The sequence below is a fragment of the Physeter macrocephalus genome, chromosome 14 (genome assembly GCF_002837175.3).
Source record: "Physeter macrocephalus isolate SW-GA chromosome 14, ASM283717v5, whole genome shotgun sequence".
In the NCBI taxonomy this organism is placed as follows: Eukaryota; Metazoa; Chordata; class Mammalia; order Artiodactyla; family Physeteridae; genus Physeter; species Physeter macrocephalus.
The window spans coordinates 121,173,518-121,195,115 of NC_041227.1; the positions used below are offsets into that span (position 1 = coordinate 121,173,518).

The following is a 21,598-nucleotide window of genomic DNA, read 5'->3' on the forward strand; positions in this document are numbered from 1 at the left end:
TTAGAGGCAACCTGTCACATCTCTCTCTGCCTACAAGAGCTCACAGAGGAGCACAGGGTCACATCAACCAGTCATCTTATGTCAGGCTGGTCCACGCAACTCCCATTTCTTTAACTCGGTCAAAAAGGAGGAAGTTCTCTATGTGACTCACCAACCCTGGAGGCCACCAAGCCTCCTCTGCCCTCCTCCCCGATTTCATTTAGGAGAACGTGGGGGCCATTTGAACAGACTGTTCTTTGGGGGCATTTTTCCTGCTGTCAAGTATAAGCCTCACTTACCATTTTGAAGCTGGAATCTCCAAACCAAAACAACATGTGGAAAAAGAGTTTTCTCATGTTCCTTTTCTCTCTTTCAGTTCAGAAGGCTGCACTGGATTGTGAAAGAATGAGAAAAACAAATGGTAAGTTTCATTTACTTCTCTCTTGTACTAAAGCTGTTTTCACCGAAAAGGTGAGACTGTCAGCATTAAATCATGTGCATTCATGAACAGGTTTTTCAGTGCTTTCTGATGAACAACCAAAGGGAGAGTCGTTTCCATGACCTACTGTTTAAAATGAAGTGATTTTAGCAAGGGAGTTGGAGAATCTTTCCTGAGACTCAGAGACAAAATATTGAGATTCTATTTTTTTTTACAATGAAATGGTTCCTTCTTTCTCTGTTGTTGTTTTTTAATTAGAAAAATCAACATATAATTGTTGTAAAATAAGTCAAGCAACACTAAAAATATTTCCTGGGAGGCAGTTTATCACCATAGAGCTAGGCTGTTGTGGTCCTAACCCTGGTTCTACCGTTTTCCAGCTGGCAGCCTGTGCGCACGAGGAAACCACTTAAAGCTTAATTTCTATCCTCTGTGAAGTGGGGAAAATAAAAGCACTTCCCTGGGAGGGTTGTTGTGAGGACTGAGACAAGCCATGTGCCTCAGCACAGAGCCGAGTGTGTGAGGAACCATCAACAAACGCTAGCTCAGGTCGTTGTTGTTACTATACTATAAAATGTGAAAGTTCTGTTATATCCCCTCAATCCCTCTCCCCTCTCCACTTCCAGAAGCAACCACTATTAACAATCCTTTTTGTTTCAATATCATAGTAAACAAACTCTTCTGTGACCTGTCCTTTTTAAAATTAACAATATATCCCAGACATCTTTCTAAGAGGAACATGTAGATTTAGTGCCTTTCTTTTCAACAGCTGCATGGCAATTCATAGTAGGACTCAGCCATAATTCATTTTTTAAAGATAATTTTTAATATCTTTTTTTAAACCTTTTTTAAAAAAAATTTATTTTTTTATTTTTGGCTGTGTTGGGTCTTTGTTTCTGTGCAAGGGCTTTCTCCAGTTGCGGCGAGCGGGGGCCACTCTTCATCGCGGTGCAAGGGCCTCTCACTGTCACGGCCTCTCCCTTTGTGGAGCACAGGCTCCAGATGCGCAGGCTCAGTAGTTGTGGCTCACGGGCTTAAGTTGCTCCGCGGCATGTGGGATCTTCCCAGACCAGGGCTCGAACCCGTGTCCCCTGCATTGGCAGGCAGATTCTCAACCACTGCGCCACCAGGGAAGCCCTTTAATATCTTTTAAAGTAATTAATTAATTAGGTTGTGCCAGGTCTTAGTTGCAGCTTGCGGGCTCCTCAGCTGTGGCATGCGAACTCTTAGTTGCGGCATGCACGTGATCTAGTTCCCTGAGCAGGGATCGAACCCGGGCCCCCTGCACTGGGAGTGCGGAGTCTTAGCCACTGCGCCACCAGGGAAGTCCCACGGCCATAATTCATTGAACCATCATCCCCTTACTGGTTGTTCCATTTTTTTCCTTTGTAATAGAAACAATAGTGCAGTAAACATCATTGTACACAACATGTTTGTGGACACATGAGTGTGTGAGAGCTCATATAGGATAAAATCCTAGAAGTGAAATGGCTGGGTCCAAGGGCATGTCCATTTGAATTGTTACAGATACTGCCAAGTTGCCCTCCCCACACGCTGAATTGGTGCATGGTCACCAACACTAACCACGCACATGGGTAAGTGTGAGTTTCCCACCCTCTCAAACAGTGGATACAGTCAGTTTTTAAATCTGTGTCACTCTGATGAGTACAAAATAATATCTCCATGTTGTTTTTTAAAAAATTAATTCATTTATTTATTTTTGGCTGTGTTGGTCTTCGTTGATGTGTGCGAGCTTTCTCTAGTTGCGGTGAGTGGGGGCTACTCTTCCTTGAGGTGTGTGGGCTTCTCATTGTCATGGCTTCTCTTGTTGTGGAGCACGGGTTCTAGGCATGTGGGCTTCAGTAGTTGTAGCACGTGGGCTCAGTAGTTGCGGCTTGCAGGCTCTAGAGCGCAGGCTCCGTAGTTGTGGTGCACGGGCTTAGTTGCGCCACAGCATGTGGGATATTCCTGGGCCAGGGCTCAAACCCGTGTCCCTTGCACTGGCAGGCAGATTCTTAACCACTGCGCTACCAGGGAAGCCCTCCATGTTTTAATTCGTGGTTGCCTCATCACTCATAAAGTTGAGCTTGTTTTTCATGTTTGTTGACTGTGAAAGCTCTAGTACACCCATATAAAGGACATTTAGGGATGGCTATCTGGTTGGAAAGAGAGGCAAGGTTTCATCTTGAAGCTGAGCTTACATAAGGCTGAGAAAATATTAATTGTCCAGATCAAAGAGAAGGAGGGAGGTTTTGGCATTTTTGAGGTGTCTAAACCCCTCCTCCACCCAAGCCATCCCTCAACCCCAGCACTATTTCTTCTTTTGGGAATTACCTATTCAGATTATTTGCCCATTTATTTGTCTTTTTCTTATTAATTTGCTGTTGGTTTATGTATATAAAAAGAATACTATGCTTTCGTTTGTGTTTTAAGTATTTTCTTCTAGCCTTTTACTTCTCTTAATTTTGCCATAGAGGAGTTTAAAGTTTTAGGATAGTTATTTTTTTCAGTCTTTATGGCTCCTATTTCGTGTGTCTTACTTGGAAGACTTTTTCCAAGCAGGTGATATAAAAAACATTTCCCTATATTCCTTTTTTTTTTTTTACTCACAAGTGAGTAAAGGCCACTTCTTAGCAGGTCCAGGGGTCTCAGGATGTCTTGGGGACATCGAGAAGAGAGGAATTCACCCAAATTCATGGGTACTGAAGGTACAGTCTGGTGACAAGTTGCTAACTTGGCTTCTTAGCCTTGAGAGGCTATTAAAAGTCTAATCTGGAATTCCTTATAAAAGTTCCAGCAAAGCAGACTTAAAAGACCTACATGTTCAATCTACTCTTGCTGCACTGATATCAATAATCAGGCCAAGTTTAATGAAACCAGACTGATTTTGCAAACAAATTAATCTTCAATTATCTCTATTAAGAATGGGGGTGATTTCAGGGAGAGAACTCTGTTTCAGTAAAAGTACAGCACACCCTGTGGGGTGTCGAACGGCCACATCTCTCTGTCAGCAATAAAAGACCTACATGTTCAATCTACTCTTGCTGCACTGATATGTGAACAACCTCGGTGATGCCGGGGTGGGGGCTGCTCAGAGTTCACCCGACGCCACAGTCACATTCCAACTGTGGCCCAGGAAAAGCAGCAGAACTGCCACCACCTGCCCTTGCCCCTCCCCCATCCAGGGAGGCACGGAGACCACCCTCCTGGAAGTCCCCCCAGCTGACCACCCTCTGGACTCAGACGAGGCTGGACAGTTGGCTTTTCCTTTGTTTCTACAGAAGTACCTCCCATTAAACGCTGATGGCTTTGCCCGTACAAAGGCTTCACTTTGGCGGGACCCCACCCCCAACACCGCCTCCTAAAATGAGACACAGCTGCTTAACAAAACTGACCTATTCTCAGGGCTGAGAAATTGGTTCAATGAGGCATGGAGCAGTTCACAGCTGTGACTCTTCCTGGTGCGGGGTGTTGGGGGGAATGGAGGGTGGGGGGACACACCCTGAAAGATGCACTCTGGCCATGATCACCTCCAGCCAACAACCCTCACAAAGCAGCAGGGCAAGAGGGCACCTGCCCTCCCCTTTCTCTCTGAAACCAGGGAATCACCCCACATGGATGATCTTATCCTCAGGATGGGAAGTCCAGGCCGAGAGAATTCTGCACAAGCAGACCTTATTAAAGCATTTTTCCTCCTCCTTCAGCCTCCCACGGACTCTAGTTACCTTTCCACATTGCCGCTTCGTCCGACCCAGCACAAAAAGCATTCAGGTTTTGCCTCTTCTCTGGGTCTTCATTTCCTTACGAGGGCTCCGGCGTCACCCAAACTTACATTAAACAATGTGTATGCTTTTTAATGTGAACTTATATTAAATATGCATGCTTTTCTCCTGTTAAAAAAAATAAATAAAATTAAAATAAATTTATTTATTTTGGGCAGAGTTGGGTCTTTATTGCTGCACGCGGGCTTTCTCTAGTTGCGGCGAGTGGGGGCTACTCTTCGTTGTGGTGTGCGGGCTTCTCATTGCAGAGGCTTCTACTGTTGTGGAGCACAGGCTCTAGGCGTGCAGGCTCGTGGGCTCTAGAGCGCAGGCTAAGTAGCTGTGGCGCACGGCCTTAGTTGCTCCGCGGCATGTGGGATCTTCCCGGACCAGGGCTCAAACCCGTGTCCCCTGCATTCGCAGGTGGATTCTTAACCACTGCGCCACTAGGGAAGTCCCTTATATTCCTCTTAATTCTTTTATATTTTATATTTTTTTTACATTAGATTTTCTGATGAGGGTTATTTCTTCCCTTGGCATTTTTAAATAATAAAATTCAAGCACACAAGCAATCAGAGACTACTGGGATTGTGGCAAAAAGATCCAGAAGGCAGCTTGGAGATGCTCCCTATAGCCAAAAAAAAAAAAAAGAGACAATAAGAATAAAATAATTGTAATGGGTTGTGGGTTGAGACACATCAAATACATTTAAATCTATGAGTTCATAATGATTCTTAAAAAATAATAACAATAAAGGGAAATATCTCACTGTTACAAGATGCTAGGAAACCAACTCATTATTTTCAAAATTGGTCAGTAACAGAAGAGAACCAAGCATTTATCCTCCCTTTTCTTTTTTCTTCTTTTTGGCCGTGGGATGTGGGATCTTAGTTCACTGACCAGGGATCAAACCCGCACCCCCTGCATTGGAAGCACAGAGTCTTAACCACTGGACGACCAGGGTCCCCTATCCTCCCTTTTCTATGCAAACTGTACCTCAGTGTAACCAAAGAGTTGACAAGGGTGCTTCTCTTCAGATAATTATGGATGATAAATGAAGAAGGAAAAATAGAATTGGTATATCACCATTTTGCAACCTCTAATGAAATAATGCTTTCTGGATAATTATTGTCCAAGTCGGCTAACAAACAAAAAGAGAGATAGCCAGACATTCTGTGTCTCCTAATGGAAGTGCACCCTACCCCCTATGCTGCGTTCTTGCTAAATAAAATCAAATCTGAATTTCATCAAGCCTCTGACAGGAGACAGAAGAATATGGAAAGGACAGCATGGGAATGTAATTAATGAAATCCAGACCATGGAATACACTTCAGAGCAAACAACTTGCTATCTTCAACAAATAAAGGCTTCCCTGGTGGTGCAGTGGTTAAGAATCTGCCTGCCAATGCAGGGGACACGGGTTCGAGCCCTGGTCCGGGAAGATCCCACATGCCACAGAGCAGCTAGGCCCCTGCACCACAACTACTGAGCCTGCGCTCTAGAACCCGCGAGCCACAACTACTGAGCCCACGCATAAATAATGAAGCCCGTGCACCTAGAGCCCATGCTCCATCACAAGAGAAGCCACCACAATGAGAAGACAGTGCACCACAACGAAGAGTAGCCCTGTTCGCCGCAACTAGAGAAAGCCCGCACGCAGCAACAAAGACCCAATGCAGCCAAAAATAAATAAAATAAATAAATTTATTTTAAAAAAACAAAAAGTGCAGGGGGAAAGAAGAGAGACAGAAAGGTCTACAGATGAAAAAAGTCATAAGAAACATAGCAACTAACTACAATAGAACATTATGGATCCTGAAAGAAAAATCAGACAATTGGGGGAATCAGAACACTAACTAAATATCTGATGATACTTTAAAAATATTGTTAATTTTTAGGTGTGATAATGGTATTGTTATTTTTACCAGAGTCCTTATCTTTTAGAGGTACAAACTATTAACGTCCTCTAGCCAAAGATCACCAGGGACACACGTGTAGTTGAACCAAGTTGAGTTTTAAGAGAAAATGCATACCATGGAGTAAGCAAGAGGGCATCTTACAGTAAGATCTGCGTTAGGTAACTTGGAGGAAGATTCAAGGCAGCAGGCTTTACTCTGAATTGGATTCTTTTAGGAAGTGGAAATAATGATATGGTTGGGAATCTTAATAATTCTTATCTAAAAGGTAAGAAGAGCAGTGCAAGGCAAAAGCTCTGACTGATAAAAAAGCAGCAGTCAATCATATTGTTAAGTTTAGAGGGATACTTGGCCATTTTTGTGTTTTGGACCATGTTCATGTCTTCATCTGTGTTCAGACATGATTATGGAGTCATCTTGTCTTTGTCTTGCTCTAGTTTGGTCACAGAGTGACCTTGTCTGGTACTGGTGACCAGTTAGTTCCTAGCCAGCACAAAAGAGCTTGGTAAGGCTACCCGTCTCACTGGGAGAGGCCTCTGCAGGCACTGAGGCTTCCTCACACACTGTCCAGCCTGGCTGTGCAGGCAAGAAATGTCCCCTATCTTTGGAAAGTTCACCAGGAACAGAGGGTCTCCACCACCTTGACCCACAAAATGTGGGTAGACAACCACTGAGTTATTATTGATGGATGTTAACAAGGACTTTCTCTTGTGTTATTTTGCTTTCCAGAATTCCCTTCTCCAAATCTGAACTCACAAATGGATGCAGTCATGAGGGGTCAGAATGTATCTCTATCTTGTTTCAACCAGAACAAATCACTGCGGATCACCTATTTTTTGTTTCGGGGTGAGAAATGCCTGAGCATCCAGAATGGACCCATGACTTTTAACCTAACAATCTCAGAAGCCCGTGACGTGGGCCCCTACAAATGCAAAGCCCAAGTTTCTAACTGTTCAAAATACAGTCGTGAGTTCAACTTCACATTTGTCGGTAAGTAGGGTGCTTGTTACTCGGTGGCCCTGTGATTTGGAGGGATTCTTTCCTGTTCTAGGATGGGCTCTCTGTTCTGTTTGTTAACACTCCCTCAAGAGCCTGGCAAGTATGTCACTGAGATCTTTTTTCTTAATAATTCCATTTCACTTTCTCTCCAAATACTTTTGGCTGTTTCAGATAATAATATGCTGATGGCCCAAAACAAAAAGTCTTACATCAACAATTTGAAAAGTTGTTGAGATCTTTTCTAGATGCTTTACTCTAAGATTCTCATTGTGTAGGTAAAAAAAGACTTTTTCTCTTAAGATTCAAATAAGAAGTCTTAGAATCAATGCTGGACCCTGTGGCAAGGGTCTCCAGAGCCCCAGTCTTTTCCCACCTTCTTCCCTTTGCAATGGCCATCAGCCTGCACTCTTCCTGCCCAACCACATTTTTTTGGCCACGACATGCAGCTTGCAGGATCTCAGTTCCCCGACCAGGGATTGAACCTGGGCCATGACAGTGAAAGCCCGGGATCCTAACCACTAGGCCACCAGGGAACTCCCCAGCCACATTTTATTACTTTTATATTTTTCTCTCCCATCTTCCCACCCCAAGCCTTTCACAACCTAGCATTAATGGCCTCATCCATGAAGGTGACCTTGATAGTGGACTCCTGGGAAAGGGAGAGAGTGTTTCCAGGTAATACACGTACCCGGAGTCTTCCAAACAGAGGAGCCCTGACTTACTGATTGAATTTTTGAGTGATTCTCTGGGTCCGTGCTCTCCAGTATGGTAGCCACTAGCCACACGTTTTATTTAAGTTTAAATTCAAGTTAATTAAAATTACTTGAAATTAAAAAATTCATTTCCTCAGTCTCATTAGTCACATTTCAAGTGCTCAAGAGCCACAGATGTGGGGTGGCTGCTGTATTAGACAACACAGACACAGAACATTTCCATCATCACAGAAAGTTCCATTGGACGCCTCTGCTCTCGGTCAACGGTTCTCAGCTTTTTAGGTTATAACCATTTTAACAATCTAATGATAGCAGTGGATACTTTCCCTGAGACATGTTACAGATACAAATTTCTGCATTAAGACTTGAAGGGATGCCATGGGCTCTGGATTACAGCCAACCATCTTAGGACAAATTTGAACACAAACTCATTGGAAGCCATAATGGTAAATGAAATGTAAAAAGAAGAAGACCACGCAAACATGGTCTGGGATGTAGTGGATGATATGAGGGCAGTACCCTGGCTGATAATATTCTCTGGTGGTCAGATTCCTGCTGGACTGGGCAGCCTGGTTTTGCAGAAAGAGCAACAGAATAGGCATCAGGGAACCTGTGTACCACTAGCTTCCTGCGCAAGGCTGAAGCAAGCCTTAAATCAATTGATTTAAAAAACCCCAAGTCTTCATTTCCTGAGCTTCCATCCCACAGATATGTATACAATCTTCCCACATCCCGCCTTCAGAGCAAATGCACAAGTTTCTTGCAATGTGTTACAGCAATTACACCATCCTGTAGAACTTTTTAAATAGATTATAAAAGCCTGTATCATCTTCATTTAGGTCAGATTAATAAATACCTACTGAATGCTGACCCCATGCAAGTAATTGTGCTGGATGTTGCCAGGGTTTTGATGATGCCTAAGACATGATCTTGTTCCCAACCCAGTAAGGGATGTGAGCCGTGAACACAAATTCATGAATCACTGATTCACTCATCAAATATTTAATGATATCCCCGATGTGCCGAGCCCTGGATATAGATTAGTTCCTGCCTTGGTGGAGCTTACAGTCTATTTGGGGAGGCATAAAACCCAAGTACCCAAGCAAATAAATTCATAATCACAAACTGTGTGGATTGTTATAAAGAAAAAGAAACTGGCACAGTGATGGAGAAAGGTCGGGGATGGGGGAGTGACCTCCTTAGATAGGGTAGTTAGGGAAGGCCTTTCTACAGGGATGGCATTTAAGAAGAGCCCTGAAGGATGAGAAGGGGTTAGCTATGTGAAGAGACAGGGGAAAAAGGATCTTGTCAAGGGACAATAACCTGTGCCAGGGGCTCCAACTTAGGAAGGAACTTGGCTGTTGGGAAGGACCTAATAAAGACACTGGTATGGCTGGAGGTCTGATGAGGGCAGTGTGACCCCAGGTGAGACTGGAAAGGGAGGGGGAGCCAAGTCAGGCCTATTTATCAGGCCCAATTTATCATCTTCAATGTTAATTCATCCTGGGTGGGGCAGGGCAAGGGTAGAGGTTGGGGATCGGTTGGGAGGCTTTTGCCGTCATCCAGGAGACAAACAAGGGTGGAGATGGAGAGAAGTGGATGGATTCAAAATATATTTTGGAGAAAGAAACAACAGGACTTGCTGATTGATTAGATTTGGAATCACAGGTAGTAAAGGTGAGGAAGGAACCAAGAATGACTTCCAGATGTCAAGTGTGATCAGCTGACGAGGAGTGGTGTCGTTTACTGAGATGGGCAAAAATGGAAGTTGTTCGATGGGTATAAAGTTTTGGTTATGCAAGATGAGTACGTGCTAGAGATCCTGCTGTACAACACTGTGACTATAGTTAACAGTGCTGTACTGTGCACTTCCTTTAAGAGGTAGATCTCATGTTAACTGATCTTAGCACAATGAAAATAAATGAATGATTGAATAAAAACATTTTTAAAAAGAACAGGATTTTAACATATGTTTATCTACCTACCAATTGATTCATTAACTATCAGATTAACTAGAGTTCAGTTTCAAACAGGTTATGTTTGAGGTGACCAGAAGACATCCAAGTGGATCATGTAATAAGAGGTAGAAAAGTTATTAAGAGGATGGGACCAAGTGCTACAGGAGGCAGAGGAAGAGGGAGAAGTTCCGCCTGGAGGACTAAGGAAAAGTTTTCTGGGGAAGGTGGCAACTGAATGAGACTTAAAGGACCCCTTGATTGATTGACTGACTGATTGATTTTCGGCTGCACTGGGTCTTTGTTGTGGCGTGCAGGCTTCTCATTGCTGTGGCTTCTCTTGTTGCAGAGCACGGGCTCTAGGCATGTGGGCTTCAGTAGTTGCAGCACGCTGGCCCTAGAGTGCACACGCTTCAGTAGTTGTGGCACACAGGCTCAGTAGTCGTGGCTTGCAGGCTCTAGAGCGCAGGCTCAGTAGTTGTGGCGCACAGGCTTAGTTGCTCCACGGCATGTGGGATCTTCCTGGACCAGGGCTTCAACCCTTGTCCCCTGCATTGGCAGGCGGATTCTTAACCAATGTGCCACCAGGGAAGTCCCATTAAAGGACTCCTTTAATTTAAAAAATATAACTAATTTATTGAAGAGTCACCACTCCCTTCCCTTGATCACTGTGATGCTGTGATACACTTTACCAGTCCTTTTACAAGCTCTCAGGGAAGTGTACTTCTAGTTTGAATCATCTTATCTCAGAGACAAGTCCATGCTCTCTGCTTCTTCATGAATGTTTCAATTCCTCCTTCCTGAAAATTACAGGAGGTAGATTTCAGTTCCATAGGAAAAACATCCTATTGATGCTATTTCCAAACAAAGTTGCTCTTTGAGGCCACCCCACCGTCACTGGGTGCCATTCTGTCAAGGATGCTGCCACAGGGATTCCTGCTCAGGGGAGGGATGGAGCAAGAAGACTCTAAATTATTTTCTTTGATTGGACTTAAACAATGAAACATAATTCATTGTTTCTGCACCAAATCGTTAAATTGGTACAATGTTATTAAAAACAAACGCATATGCTTGGGAGTTGGCCCTGGCTCTGCCATTTACTAGCTCTGTGGCTTCTGAATCACAGTTGGCTCAACTGTGCAATGGGCATGAAGCTGTCCACCTGTAGTACTGTTGTGAAGTGAAACAAGATAATGTGGGTAGTGACCCGGACACATGATGGATACTCAAAAATTATCTTTCCTTTCCCTATAATACTATTTTATTAATGAATTATATAATAAATTATACAGCTGGATTCTCCCACTATCCAGCTATATAATTTATTATATAGGGTATGATCTTACAGAGCTTACCAGACCCACTCATTTCTGGTCAAGAATTTCCCTTGACTATTTATCAGGGTTACTTCCTTCTTTCGGGAGGAAGTGAAATAAAATTGTACAGCCGAATTCTGTAAGTGACAATACAGTTAGAAAAGATGATATTTTTAGATTTCTTTGATTAAAAAAAAACCCACTACAATCTTACAATGATTGGGAATAAAAGCACCTCTCAACTACATACTTGGAGCTGGATCTTTGACAAAATTATACTATCAGCCACAAACAAATTGTGAATTCTGATGAAAGGCAACTTTGCGCTCTGATTCCTCAAAGCAGAGAGACGTCCTCCACCCTCTGGCTTTCTTGGAACCTGGTTCATGCCACGAGGCACGGGGTTAACCACATACCCACTGATCCTTCCTGATGGAGCTTCTTGTGAGCAACTTGACTTCTCAGTAGGGGTGTCATTCATCTTTGGGTTAACAGCTGGGAATAGAGTAGGGCTCCCATCCATGTTTGTGGACTGAGTGAGTGAACCCAATCTGCTTATCTGTTTAACGTGCACTTTTATTTTTCTAGATCCAGTGACTGCACCAGTGCTGAACATCAGTGTTGTTCAAACAAAAACAGACAGCTACATAATGCTACGCTGCATCTCATTCAACGGCTCTCTGCCCATCAATTATACTTTCTTTGAAAAAAACATGGCCATATCACCAGCTATCTCCAAGAATGTAAGAGAGCCTGCTGAATTTAACCTGACCAAGAATAACACTGGAGAAGGGAAAGAGTATAGGTGTGAAGCTAAAAACAGATTGCCTGACCATGCAAAATACAGTCAACTCGTCACCATACCCTCAGCAGGTAAAGGCGACCTGAACTCTCCCAACAGGATCTGGATTTACTTCCAGAAACCAGCTACTCCTCTGCCCGCCCATTTCCCACTTTGCCCACCTGCCTCCAAATGCTCTTCCTTCTGTAGGGTCCACATGTTCTGATGGGGTTGCTTTCTGCCATAAAGGAACCAAAGAAAAGCCTGGAAACTGGTGCAGGAAGGGACCTTGTATCAATAGTAAGACTTCCTGACTTGACCCTGCTTCCTGTCTTGACTTTTCACTGCTCAGGTTCTAAGCAGTCGCATTAGAATTTGCATCTTTCTTGAAGCTGCTGGGTCTCTTGATTTTCTTTTGCTTTTTTAAAATCATTTTTAAAATTCACTTCCAACACCTGTACTCACCTGCTTGGCTGTTTAATGCTTGGTGAGTCTAGACTTCCAGTGCCACCCTTTCCTTGAGGCAAGAATGGCTCCTGTCCCAACCTTGTGTTTTGGAAGGCACTGCTCTGGTGCTTCTTAGCCATGTGCCTTCCCATAAGCTTCCCATAAGCCATGGGGATTTGTCCGCCTGGACCCTATATCCCCACTTTTCTATACCTTACTCTAGGTTCCTAGACCTGAATTCCCTACCCAATCAGATCAGAACCCACCTTCCAGGGCCTGCACAAGTCTCCTTCCCAGCTCATCCTCCCAAGGGTGGACCATGGTAAGGATGTGAACATTCCTGGACCCACACCAAGGGAGCTGTTTGTGGGGAGTGGGGGGATGGCATTTGGCCATGCAGGCTGGGGGTGTCCACGTGCCTGTCAGGCTCCTTAGGATGCTGGTCAGAGCCTGGGTGGAAAGGGGCCCAGGCTAGGGCTGGGGCTGGCTCTCCCCATACTGTCATGTTCCAGTGCAGAACTCTGAGGAGTCTGAGAATTTTAGATTTAAATCTGGCCTTATGAAGGGACATTGGTCGAGGTAGGAGGATAGAACAAAAATTAGGTTAGCAAAGGTAGCAGGCACAATTGGGCATTGAACACCTCATGTGGCCTCATCCTCAGAAGATCAGAGCCCACACCTGGGTGTTCAATAAGTTCTGACAAGTGAGGCAACTTGTTGGAGTCAGGCTCCAGAGTCAGGCTTTGGCCTACAAATCACAGCCTTCAATTCACTAGCTGTGTGACTTTAGGAAAGTCACTTAACCTCTCTGAGTCTTACTCTACTTAATTGTAAAATGGGAGTAATACCAATGAGAAAAATGAGGTAATGCATGTAAAGTGCTTAACACAATGACTGCATACAATTAACACTCAATAAGTGGTAGGTATTTGGGTGACATAAATCATGCCGACATGACTAAAGCCTTTGCCCAATAAATGGCCAGGCTGTTCTCAGGCTTATGACCCTAACAACGTAGCCAACATCTGTCTGTTAAATGCTGTGCTGCTTTTTCTTCCTTGTATATGACCCCTTGTGGAAGATGGACTTGGTATGAACCTTAAGAACCTCACTAACAAGTTAACTCTCAAGTTGCAGGGCAGGGACTCAGGGTGCAGGGTACATTGGTTAACCTAGGAGACAGTCGTGATCACCCTTTCCAGAACATTTCACAATTCAATATTATTGGAAAAGAAGGCTGTGCAGTGACCAGTGAATGCTGTCTTCTTCCAGGAGGAGACAGCTGTCCTTTCTGCCTGCAGCTACTGCTTCTGGGGTTTCTGCTTCTGGTGCTAATAGTAATAATCCCAACTCTGGCATTTTGGATGCTACCAAAGTACAAAGCAAGTAAGTTCCTTAGGAGCTTTGCCATTGTTTTCCCTGGGTTTTGGATACAGACAGCAGGGTGAGGGCAAGGAGGAAGGGAAAGGGGAATCAGAAATGGAATGTGAAGAAAATGAGAAGAGAAGGAAAAGATGCAAAAGGAGAAGGTAATGAAGGACTTCCTGAACGGTTCACATGTAACACAGTTCTCTTTTCTCTGGTAAAGACTTCCCTATTTAGACTGCTTGCAGGTGTGTGACCTGTGCAGTCACACAGGGCCCCGTGCTAAGGAGACAGTTTAATGCTCCGCTGTCACTGTCTTGAAATTCGTAATACATTTAAAAATTTTTTTAAATTGTGGTAAAATATGCATAACAATAAAATTTACCCTGTTGACCATTGTTAAGTATACATTCCGTGGCATTAAGTACATTCACATTCCTGTGCAACCAACACCAGCCATCCACTTTTTCATCTTGCAAAACTGAAACTCTGTACCCATTAAACAGTAACTCCCCATTCATTTCTCTGTCCTCCCAGCCCCTGGCAAACACCATTCTACTTTCTATGAATTTGACTATTTAGAAACCGCATATAAATGGAATCATACAGTATTTGTCCTTTTGTAACTGGCTTATTTCATTTAGCACAATCTCCTCAAGGTTCATCCCTGTTGTATACGTGTCAGAATTTCCTTCATTTCAGGACTTCCCTGGAGGTTCAGGGGTTAAAACTCCACACTTCCACTGCAGGGAGCACGGGTTTCATCTGTGGTCAGGGAACTAAGATCCCACAAGCCATGCGGTGCGGCCAAAAAAATTTTTTTTCCTTCATTTTAAAAGCTGAATAATATTCCATTATATATATATATATATACACACACACACACACACGCACATATGTGTACACACACAAACACTTTGTTTATCCATTCACCCATCAATGAACTCTTGGATTGCTTCCACCTTTTGGCTATTGTGAGTAGTGCTGCTTTGAACGTAGGTGTACAAATCTCAATAATTTTTAAACAAGAGGCCCCACATTTTCATTTTGCACAAAGCCTGCAAATGATGTAGTGGGTTCAGACTGCCAGAGCTTTGCTTTGTAGTTTTCAGTGTCCTCACTGGGTCTGCCACTCGGAGGAAGCTCAGTACATGAAGACAAAAAAAGCCTCATACTCTCTGCCCCACCTTAAATGCTGCATTAAACCCCATTTACTACTTTTCATAATTCACGTCTTACGATCTCTAGTTAAGATTTCAAAGTGGCCTTTTCGTTTGGCACACGACTACGGAGGAATATTGAGATTTACACAAAAGACAGTTTGTGTCTCAGGACCGACACCTGCCAGTGAGCTTCGGGGCATTGAGTGGGCTCCTTCACCTGCCTGAGCCTCAGCGTTCTGACCTGTAAAATGGGGCCATGGGAGATACTGTCAGACCTGGGGAGAGAACTAAGTGACACATGTTAGGCTCTTGGCCTTCTTCCATCTCTAAAGTCCTAATTCACGGAAATCCAGGACTCAGTTGACAGGAAACTTGAAAACAGATGTCAAAATGTATACATCTTATACATTAAAAAATCTCTTTTTGTAATGCAAAACATTTTAAAAATTGAAGTATAATTAACCTACAACACTATGTTAATTTCAGGTGCACAACAGAGTGCTTCGAATTTCTATTCATTACAAAATGACCACCATGATAAGTCTCGTTACAAAGCTATTACAGTATTATTGACTATATTTCCCATGCTGTACATTTCATCCCTGTGACTCATTTATTTTGTATATATTTATTTTGTTATTTATTTTGGTTGCACTGGGTCTTAGTTGCAGCAGGCGGACTCCTTAGTTGTGGTACCTGGGGTCCTTAGTTGCGGCACGTGGGCTCCTTAGTTGTGGCATGCAAACTTGTAGTTGCGGCATGCATGTGGGATCTAGTTCCCTGACCAGGGATCAAACCTGGGCCGCCTGAATTGGGAGCACAGAGTCTTAACCACTGCACCACCAGGGAAGTCCCTGACATTTATTTTGTAACTTGAAGTTTGTACTTCTTAATCTCTCTCACTTATCTCATTCACCCCCCACCTCTGTGGCAACCACCTGTTTGTTCTCTGTATCTACGTGTCTGTTTTTTGTTATGTTTGTTCATTTGTTTTGTTTTCCAGATTCCACATATAAGTGAAATCATATAGTATTTGTCTTTCTCTGTCTGACTCATTTCACTTAGCATAATACCCTCTAGGTGCATCTATGTTGTCACAAGTGGCAAGATTTCATTCTTCATTATGGCTGAGTAATATTCCATTGTGTGTGTACCACATGCCACATCTTCTTTATCCATTCATCTATAAACAGACACTTAGATTGCTTCCATAGCTTGGCTCTTTGTTGTAAATAATGCTGTAATGAACACAGGGTGCATATATCTTTTAAAATTAGTGTTTTGGGTCTTCCCTGGTGGCGCGGTGGTTGGGAGTCCGCCTGCCAATGCAGGGGACGCGGGTTCGTGCCCCGGTCCAGGAGGATCCCACATGCCGCGGGGTGGCTGGGCCCGTGAGCCATGGCCACTAGGCCTGCGCGTCCGGAGCCTGTGCTCCGCGGAGGGAGAGGCCAGAACAGTGAGAGACCCACATACTGCAAAAAAAAAAAAAAAAAAAAAAGTAGTAAAATTAGTGTTTTGTTTTCTTCAGAAAAATATCCAGAAGTGGAATTGCTGGATCATATTTTTAATTTTTTGAGAAACCTCCATATTGTTTTCCATATTGGCTGCAGCAATTTACATTCCCACCAACAGTGCATGAGGGTTTCCTTTACTCCGCATCCTTGCCAACACTTGTTAGTTATCTTTTTGATGGTAGCCATTCTGACCGGTGTGAGGTGATATCTCATTGTGGTTTTCATTTGCATTTCCCTGATGATTTAGTGATGTTGAGCATCGTTTCATGTGCCTGTTGGCCATCTGTATGTCCTCTTTGGAAAATGTCTATACAGTTCCTCTGCCTGTTTTTACTTTTTATTTTTTTTAATGGGGTAATTTTTTAAAAAAAATTTGTTTATTTGTTTTTGGCCACACCAGGTCTTAGTTGCGGCATGCGGGATCTTTTAGTTGCAGTATGCGGGCTCTTAGTTGTGGCATGCGAACTCTTAGTTGCGGCATGCATGCAGGATCTAGTTCCCCGTCAGGGATCGAACCCAGGCCTCCTGCATTGGGAGCACAGTCTTACCCACTGGACCACCAGGGAAGTCCCTGCCTGTTCTTAAATTGGGTTTGGTTTTTTGATGTGAGTTGTATGAGTTCTTTGTACATTTTGGATATGAACCCCTTATCAGACATATCATTTGCAAATATCTTCTCCCATTCAGTAGGCTGCCTTTCTGTTTTGTTGATAATCTCCTTCACTGTGCAAGTTTGATGTGGTCCCATTTGTTTATTTTTGCTTTTGCTTCTCTTGTCTGAGGAGACAGAGCCAAAAAAATATTGCTAAGAGCAATGTCAAAGAGCATACTACCTATGTTTTCTTCTGGGTGTTTTATGGTTTCAGATCTTACATTTAGGTCTTTAATCCATTTTGAGTTTATTTTTGTAGATGGTGTGAGAAAGTAGGCCAGTTGATTCTTTTGCATGTGGCTGTCCAGTTTTCCCGATGCCATTTACTGTGTTGTTGTTCCCAATTGTACATTCTTACCTCCTTTGTTGTAAATTGACCATATAAGCACCAATTAATTGACCATATAAGCCCATACAAGCATGGGCGCTCTAGTCTGTTTCATTGATCTATGCGTCTGTTTTTTGTGCCAGTCCCATACTGCTTTGATTATTGTACCTCTGTAGTACAGTTTGAAATTAGAGAGCATGATACCTCCAGCTTTGTTCTTTCTTAGGGTTGTTTTGGCTATTTGAGGTCTTTTGTGTTTCCATGCAAATGTTAGAATTATTTGTCCTAATTATGTGAAAAATCCCATTGCTAATTTGACAGGGATTGCACTGAACCTGTAGATTGCCCTGGGGAGTACAGTCATTTACAATATTAATTCTTCCAATCTGTGAGCATGGTATATCTTTCCATTTGTTTGTGTTGTCTTCAATTTCTTTCATCAGTGTCTTATAGTTTTCCAAGTACAGGTCTTTTACCTCCTTGGTTAGATTTATTCCTAGGTATTTTATTCTTTTTGGTGCAATTACGAATAGGATTGTTTTCTTAATTTCTCTTTCAGATAGTTCATTTATGGTGTATAGAAATGCAACTGATTTCTGTATATTAATTTTGTATCCTGCAACTTTACTGAATTCATTTATTCGTTCTAATAGTTCTAATTCTTTGGTGGCATCTTTAGGATTTTCTATATATAGTATCATGTCATCTGCAAACAGTGACAGTTTTACTTTTCTCTTTCCAATTTGGATTCCTTTTTTTCTTCTTCTTGTCTGATGGCTATGGTTAGGACTACCAATACTATTTTCAATAAAAGTGGCAAGAGTGAGCATCCTTGTCTTGTTCCTGACCTTAGAGGAAATGCTTTCAGCTTTTCATTATTGAGTATAATGTTAGCCACAGTCTTGTTATATATGGTCTTTATTATGTTGAGGTATGTTCCTCTATACCCACTTTGTTGACAGTTTTTACCATAAATTGATGTTGAATTTTGTCCAAACCTTTTTCTGCATCTATTGAGATGATCACATAATTGTTATGCAATTTGTTAATGTGGTGTATCACGTTGATTTGCGGATATTGAAACATTCTTGTATCTCTGGGATAAATCTCACTTGATCATGGTGTATGATCCTTTCAATATATTGTTGAATTTGGTTTGCTAATATTTTGTTGAGGCTTTTTGCATCTATGTTCATCAGTTATATTGGCCTGTAATTTTCTTTTTCTCTGGTGTCTTTGTCTGGTTTTGATATCAGGGTGATACTGGCCTCATAGAATGAGTTTGAAAGTGTTCCTTCCTCTTCAACATTTTGTAGAATTCACCTGTGAAGCCATCTGGTCTGGGACTTTTGTTTGTTGGGAGTTTTTTGATTACTGATTCAATTTCATTGAATGGTAATTGGTCTCTTCATATTTTCTATTTCTTCCTGATTGAGTCTTAGGAGATTGTACATTTTAGGAATCTATCCATTTCTTCCAGGTTTTCTATTTTATTGGTGTATAATTGTTTGTAGTAATCTCTTACAGCCCTTTGTATTTCTGTGGTGTCAGTTTTAACTTCTTTCATTTCTGATTTTATTTATTTGAGCTCTCTATTTTCTTGATGAACCTAGCTAAAGGTGTATCAATTTTGTTTGGCTTTTCATAGAACCAGTTTAGTTTCACCAATCTTTTCTATTGTTTTCTTTTAGTCTCTATTTCACTTATTCCTGCTCTGATCTTTATTATTTCTTTCCTTCTACTAACTATTCTTCTTTTTCTATTTCCTTTAGGTGTAAAGTTAGGTTGTTTATTTATGATTTTTCTTGTTTCCTGAGCTAGGATTGTATTGCAATAAACTTCTCTCTTAGAACTGCTTTTGCTGGGTCCCTTAGATTTTGGATGGTTGTGCTTCCACCATTTTCATTTGTCTCCAGGTATTTTTTAAATTTCCTCTTTAATTTCTTCAGTGACTCATTGGTTGTTTAGTAGCATATTGTTTATCCTCCATGTGTTTGTGTTTTTTGCAGTGTTTTTCTTGTAGGTGATTTCTAGTCTCATACTGTTGTGATCAGAAAGGATGCTTGATATGATTTCAATCCTCTTAAATTTATTGCATCTCATACTTTTAAAAAACATGTCTCCTCTTCCTACAAAAAGCGCAGGGTCTTACAAAAGTGGAATTAATATTCTTGAGTACTGGCCAGGACTAAATGGAACTCAGCTGGGTAATTTACTATCTCTTGCAGATATTACAAAGCTTTTTACAGCCTATTCTTTTCAGCGAGGGAAAGAAAAGGTGTCTCTGGCCATCTCAAGCATAATCTGATAGACAAAGGATGTTATTTGCAGATCCAAGAAAATAAATCAGAAGGGTTCCTGCCTTAGAGAAGCAGATGCTATGGACTCCTTGCTGAGTCTATGGTTTTCCTTTAATAGACAACAGTTTAGGCCACTGGAGCAGGTCATTCTTTCAGAACTCTGGGGAATTCCTCTCCTGTGGCTGAAGTAGTTTAATTTAATGATTCTGCACCAATTTATACAGGAAAAGCTATGAAAGATAATGCACCCAGAGTCTATGGAAATACACCCATGGAAGATGGAATATATGCAAATATCTGTAAAAATCAAGCAGGTAAGAGAACTTTGTTGGCGATTTTGGTTGGTTTGGGGTTTTTGTCTTTAAAAAATTTTTAAGGTCATACAGACACATGTGTAAAAAATTGCAGAAGCAGAGTATGGTGTCTCCCTCCCATCCCGACACCCTATCCCACTTTCCAGGGGCAATAACCAATTTTTAAAATCCTTCCGCAGATATTTTATGTGTATGTTAGCATCTAAATAAATGGTAGCAATGGTAGCATGTCATAGATATGTCATTCTACGCCTTGATTTTTTCACTTAACAACATATCTTGGAGATTTTTTTCTATCAGTTCAGAATGATCCACACTGTGTTCCAATCTCTTTGATGATCACCTCTTAAGGCTGGCATCATTTGCTGCTTTATAGTAAACAGACCCAGGACCTTGGCCAACAATGAGAACAATACCAGCCAACGTTGACTGAGGGCCAGCCATGTGCCAGGCACAATGCTAAGCAATTTACCTGCCCTGTCTGGTACAAACACCACTAACTCCCAATTTATATCATGCCCATTGTACAGATGAGAAATCTTTGCCAGGCTTAGAACCAAGGCAATGTGTTTCCAAAGCCCGAGATGGTAAGTACTCTCTGCAAAGTCCAGAGGTGACATGACATTGTGAGGGTAGCTGGCAAGCCACTGCCCTCAAGTGATCAGAGATTTGGATTATAGGCCCAATAACTCTGTTTCTTGTCTTTTATCCAGGGACTGAATACTCTCAGGAGATACATTATACCACCCCCATGTTCCAGGAGGTGGCACCGAGAGATCAGGGTGAGCCACAGTTTGGGATAAGGGATGCTATCGAAATGGGACAGTAGTCTTTGTGAGGTCACCATACTCCCAGGCTTTAGGAACCCAAGGATGGGATGAATGGGGGAAACATGCATACCCTAGGAAACCAACAGCAATCAGTACCACGGCTCCTAACAAATTTCATCAGGAGATGGGTAGATGGGGAGGAGAGAAGGATGTGGTGGGGAGAATATCATATAAAAAATCCAGAGAGAAGGATGCAGGTGCACTTCAAAAAACTTTTCAAGAATAAATCATTTAATATAGTCCGGAAAAAAAAAAAACAGTTAATACTTGGTTCTGTCAGGCCACCCAGCTATTAAAATAGAATTTTTTAAGAGCTTCTATGGATATATATCCTAAGTTTACTGAATTATTTTCTCTTTTATATTATAGAAACCTGCAATGATTGTAAAACTGGATATGTCTATTCTGAACTCATCTTCTGAGATTTAAAGATAGAAACTACATCTCAGGGTAAGATGCTTTTTATAAAGCTGATTTACATAACGAAAAAGCAAACTTGATTGACATTTAAAAAGGTTTCACCTGGTTACCTAAAGTGAATCACTGTTTTTCATGTTTAAACACTATTCCTTTAGCCCTTTCAGATACATCCAATCATGTCATCAGACAACAGATTTGTCAGATAGGATCCTGACTAGTGACAGTTTTTAAATGCTTTTGCTATTTTTAGGCATGGACCATTTCCCCCACGACCACATCATTTAATAAAGAATCATTGTTCAACCACCGTGCTCTTCATAAGTGCATCCTGGAAGCATTACAACGATCATCTACCCATCCCCATGCCCATTAAAGGTTCAGAAGCAGACACACAAAGCAAAAGCCA

General features: G+C 42.1%; 2 protein-coding genes across 10 annotated transcripts in view; one reads left to right on the top strand and one right to left on the bottom strand.

The window, feature by feature from the left end:
- The window catches only part of POLG2 (DNA polymerase gamma 2, accessory subunit), an 80,790-nt gene that overhangs the window by 33,503 nt on the left and 25,689 nt on the right, over nt 1-21,598 (bottom strand). For 4 of the 7 annotated variants that reach the window (XR_008619138.1, XR_008619137.1, XR_008619140.1 and 1 more), the window contains exons 11-12: nt 4,144-4,308; nt 279-369 (exon numbers count right to left, since the gene is read on the bottom strand). Coding sequence is in view for 1 of the 7 variants with exons in the window: in XM_007125945.3 (XP_007126007.1) it covers nt 4,759-4,807 (49 nt within the window). In the remaining 6 variants the exon portion in view is untranslated. Of the gene's footprint in view, nt 1-278; nt 370-4,143; nt 4,309-4,330; nt 4,808-21,598 lie in introns of those variants that run through there. The other 3 variants (XM_055089980.1, XM_055089981.1, XM_007125945.3) reach the window with 1 other exon arrangement.
- Nucleotides 197-21,391, top strand: MILR1 (mast cell immunoglobulin like receptor 1). Of its 3 annotated transcripts, XM_024130116.3 has the most exons (8): nt 332-400; nt 1,946-2,013; nt 6,825-7,085; nt 11,667-11,951; nt 13,579-13,692; nt 19,853-19,942; nt 20,656-20,724; nt 21,142-21,391. In XM_024130116.3, the coding sequence occupies exons 2-8, from the start codon at nt 2,010-2,012 to the stop codon at nt 21,192-21,194; spliced, it is 876 nt and encodes a 291-aa protein (XP_023985884.1). In that variant the 5' UTR covers nt 332-400; nt 1,946-2,009; the 3' UTR covers nt 21,195-21,391. The 3 variants fall into 3 exon arrangements, with proteins under 3 accessions (XP_007126010.1, XP_007126011.1, XP_023985884.1); XM_007125948.4 differs by lacking the exon at nt 1,946-2,013 and having other exon boundaries at nt 197-400; XM_007125949.4 differs by lacking the exons at nt 1,946-2,013; nt 13,579-13,692 and having other exon boundaries at nt 197-400.

Bases quoted from the DNA above. Each gene is read 5' to 3' on its own strand.
- MILR1 (XM_007125948.4), top strand. From the start codon at position 313: ATGTGGAAAAAGAGTTTTCTCATGTTCCTTTTCTCTCTTTCAGTTCAG. The intron at 7,086-11,666 runs GTAAGTAGGGTG...TTATTTTTCTAG, and splicing joins GTTCAACTTCACATTTGTCG to ATCCAGTGACTGCACCAGTG. The intron at 19,943-20,655 runs GTAAGAGAACTT...TCTTTTATCCAG, and splicing joins TATCTGTAAAAATCAAGCAG to GGACTGAATACTCTCAGGAG.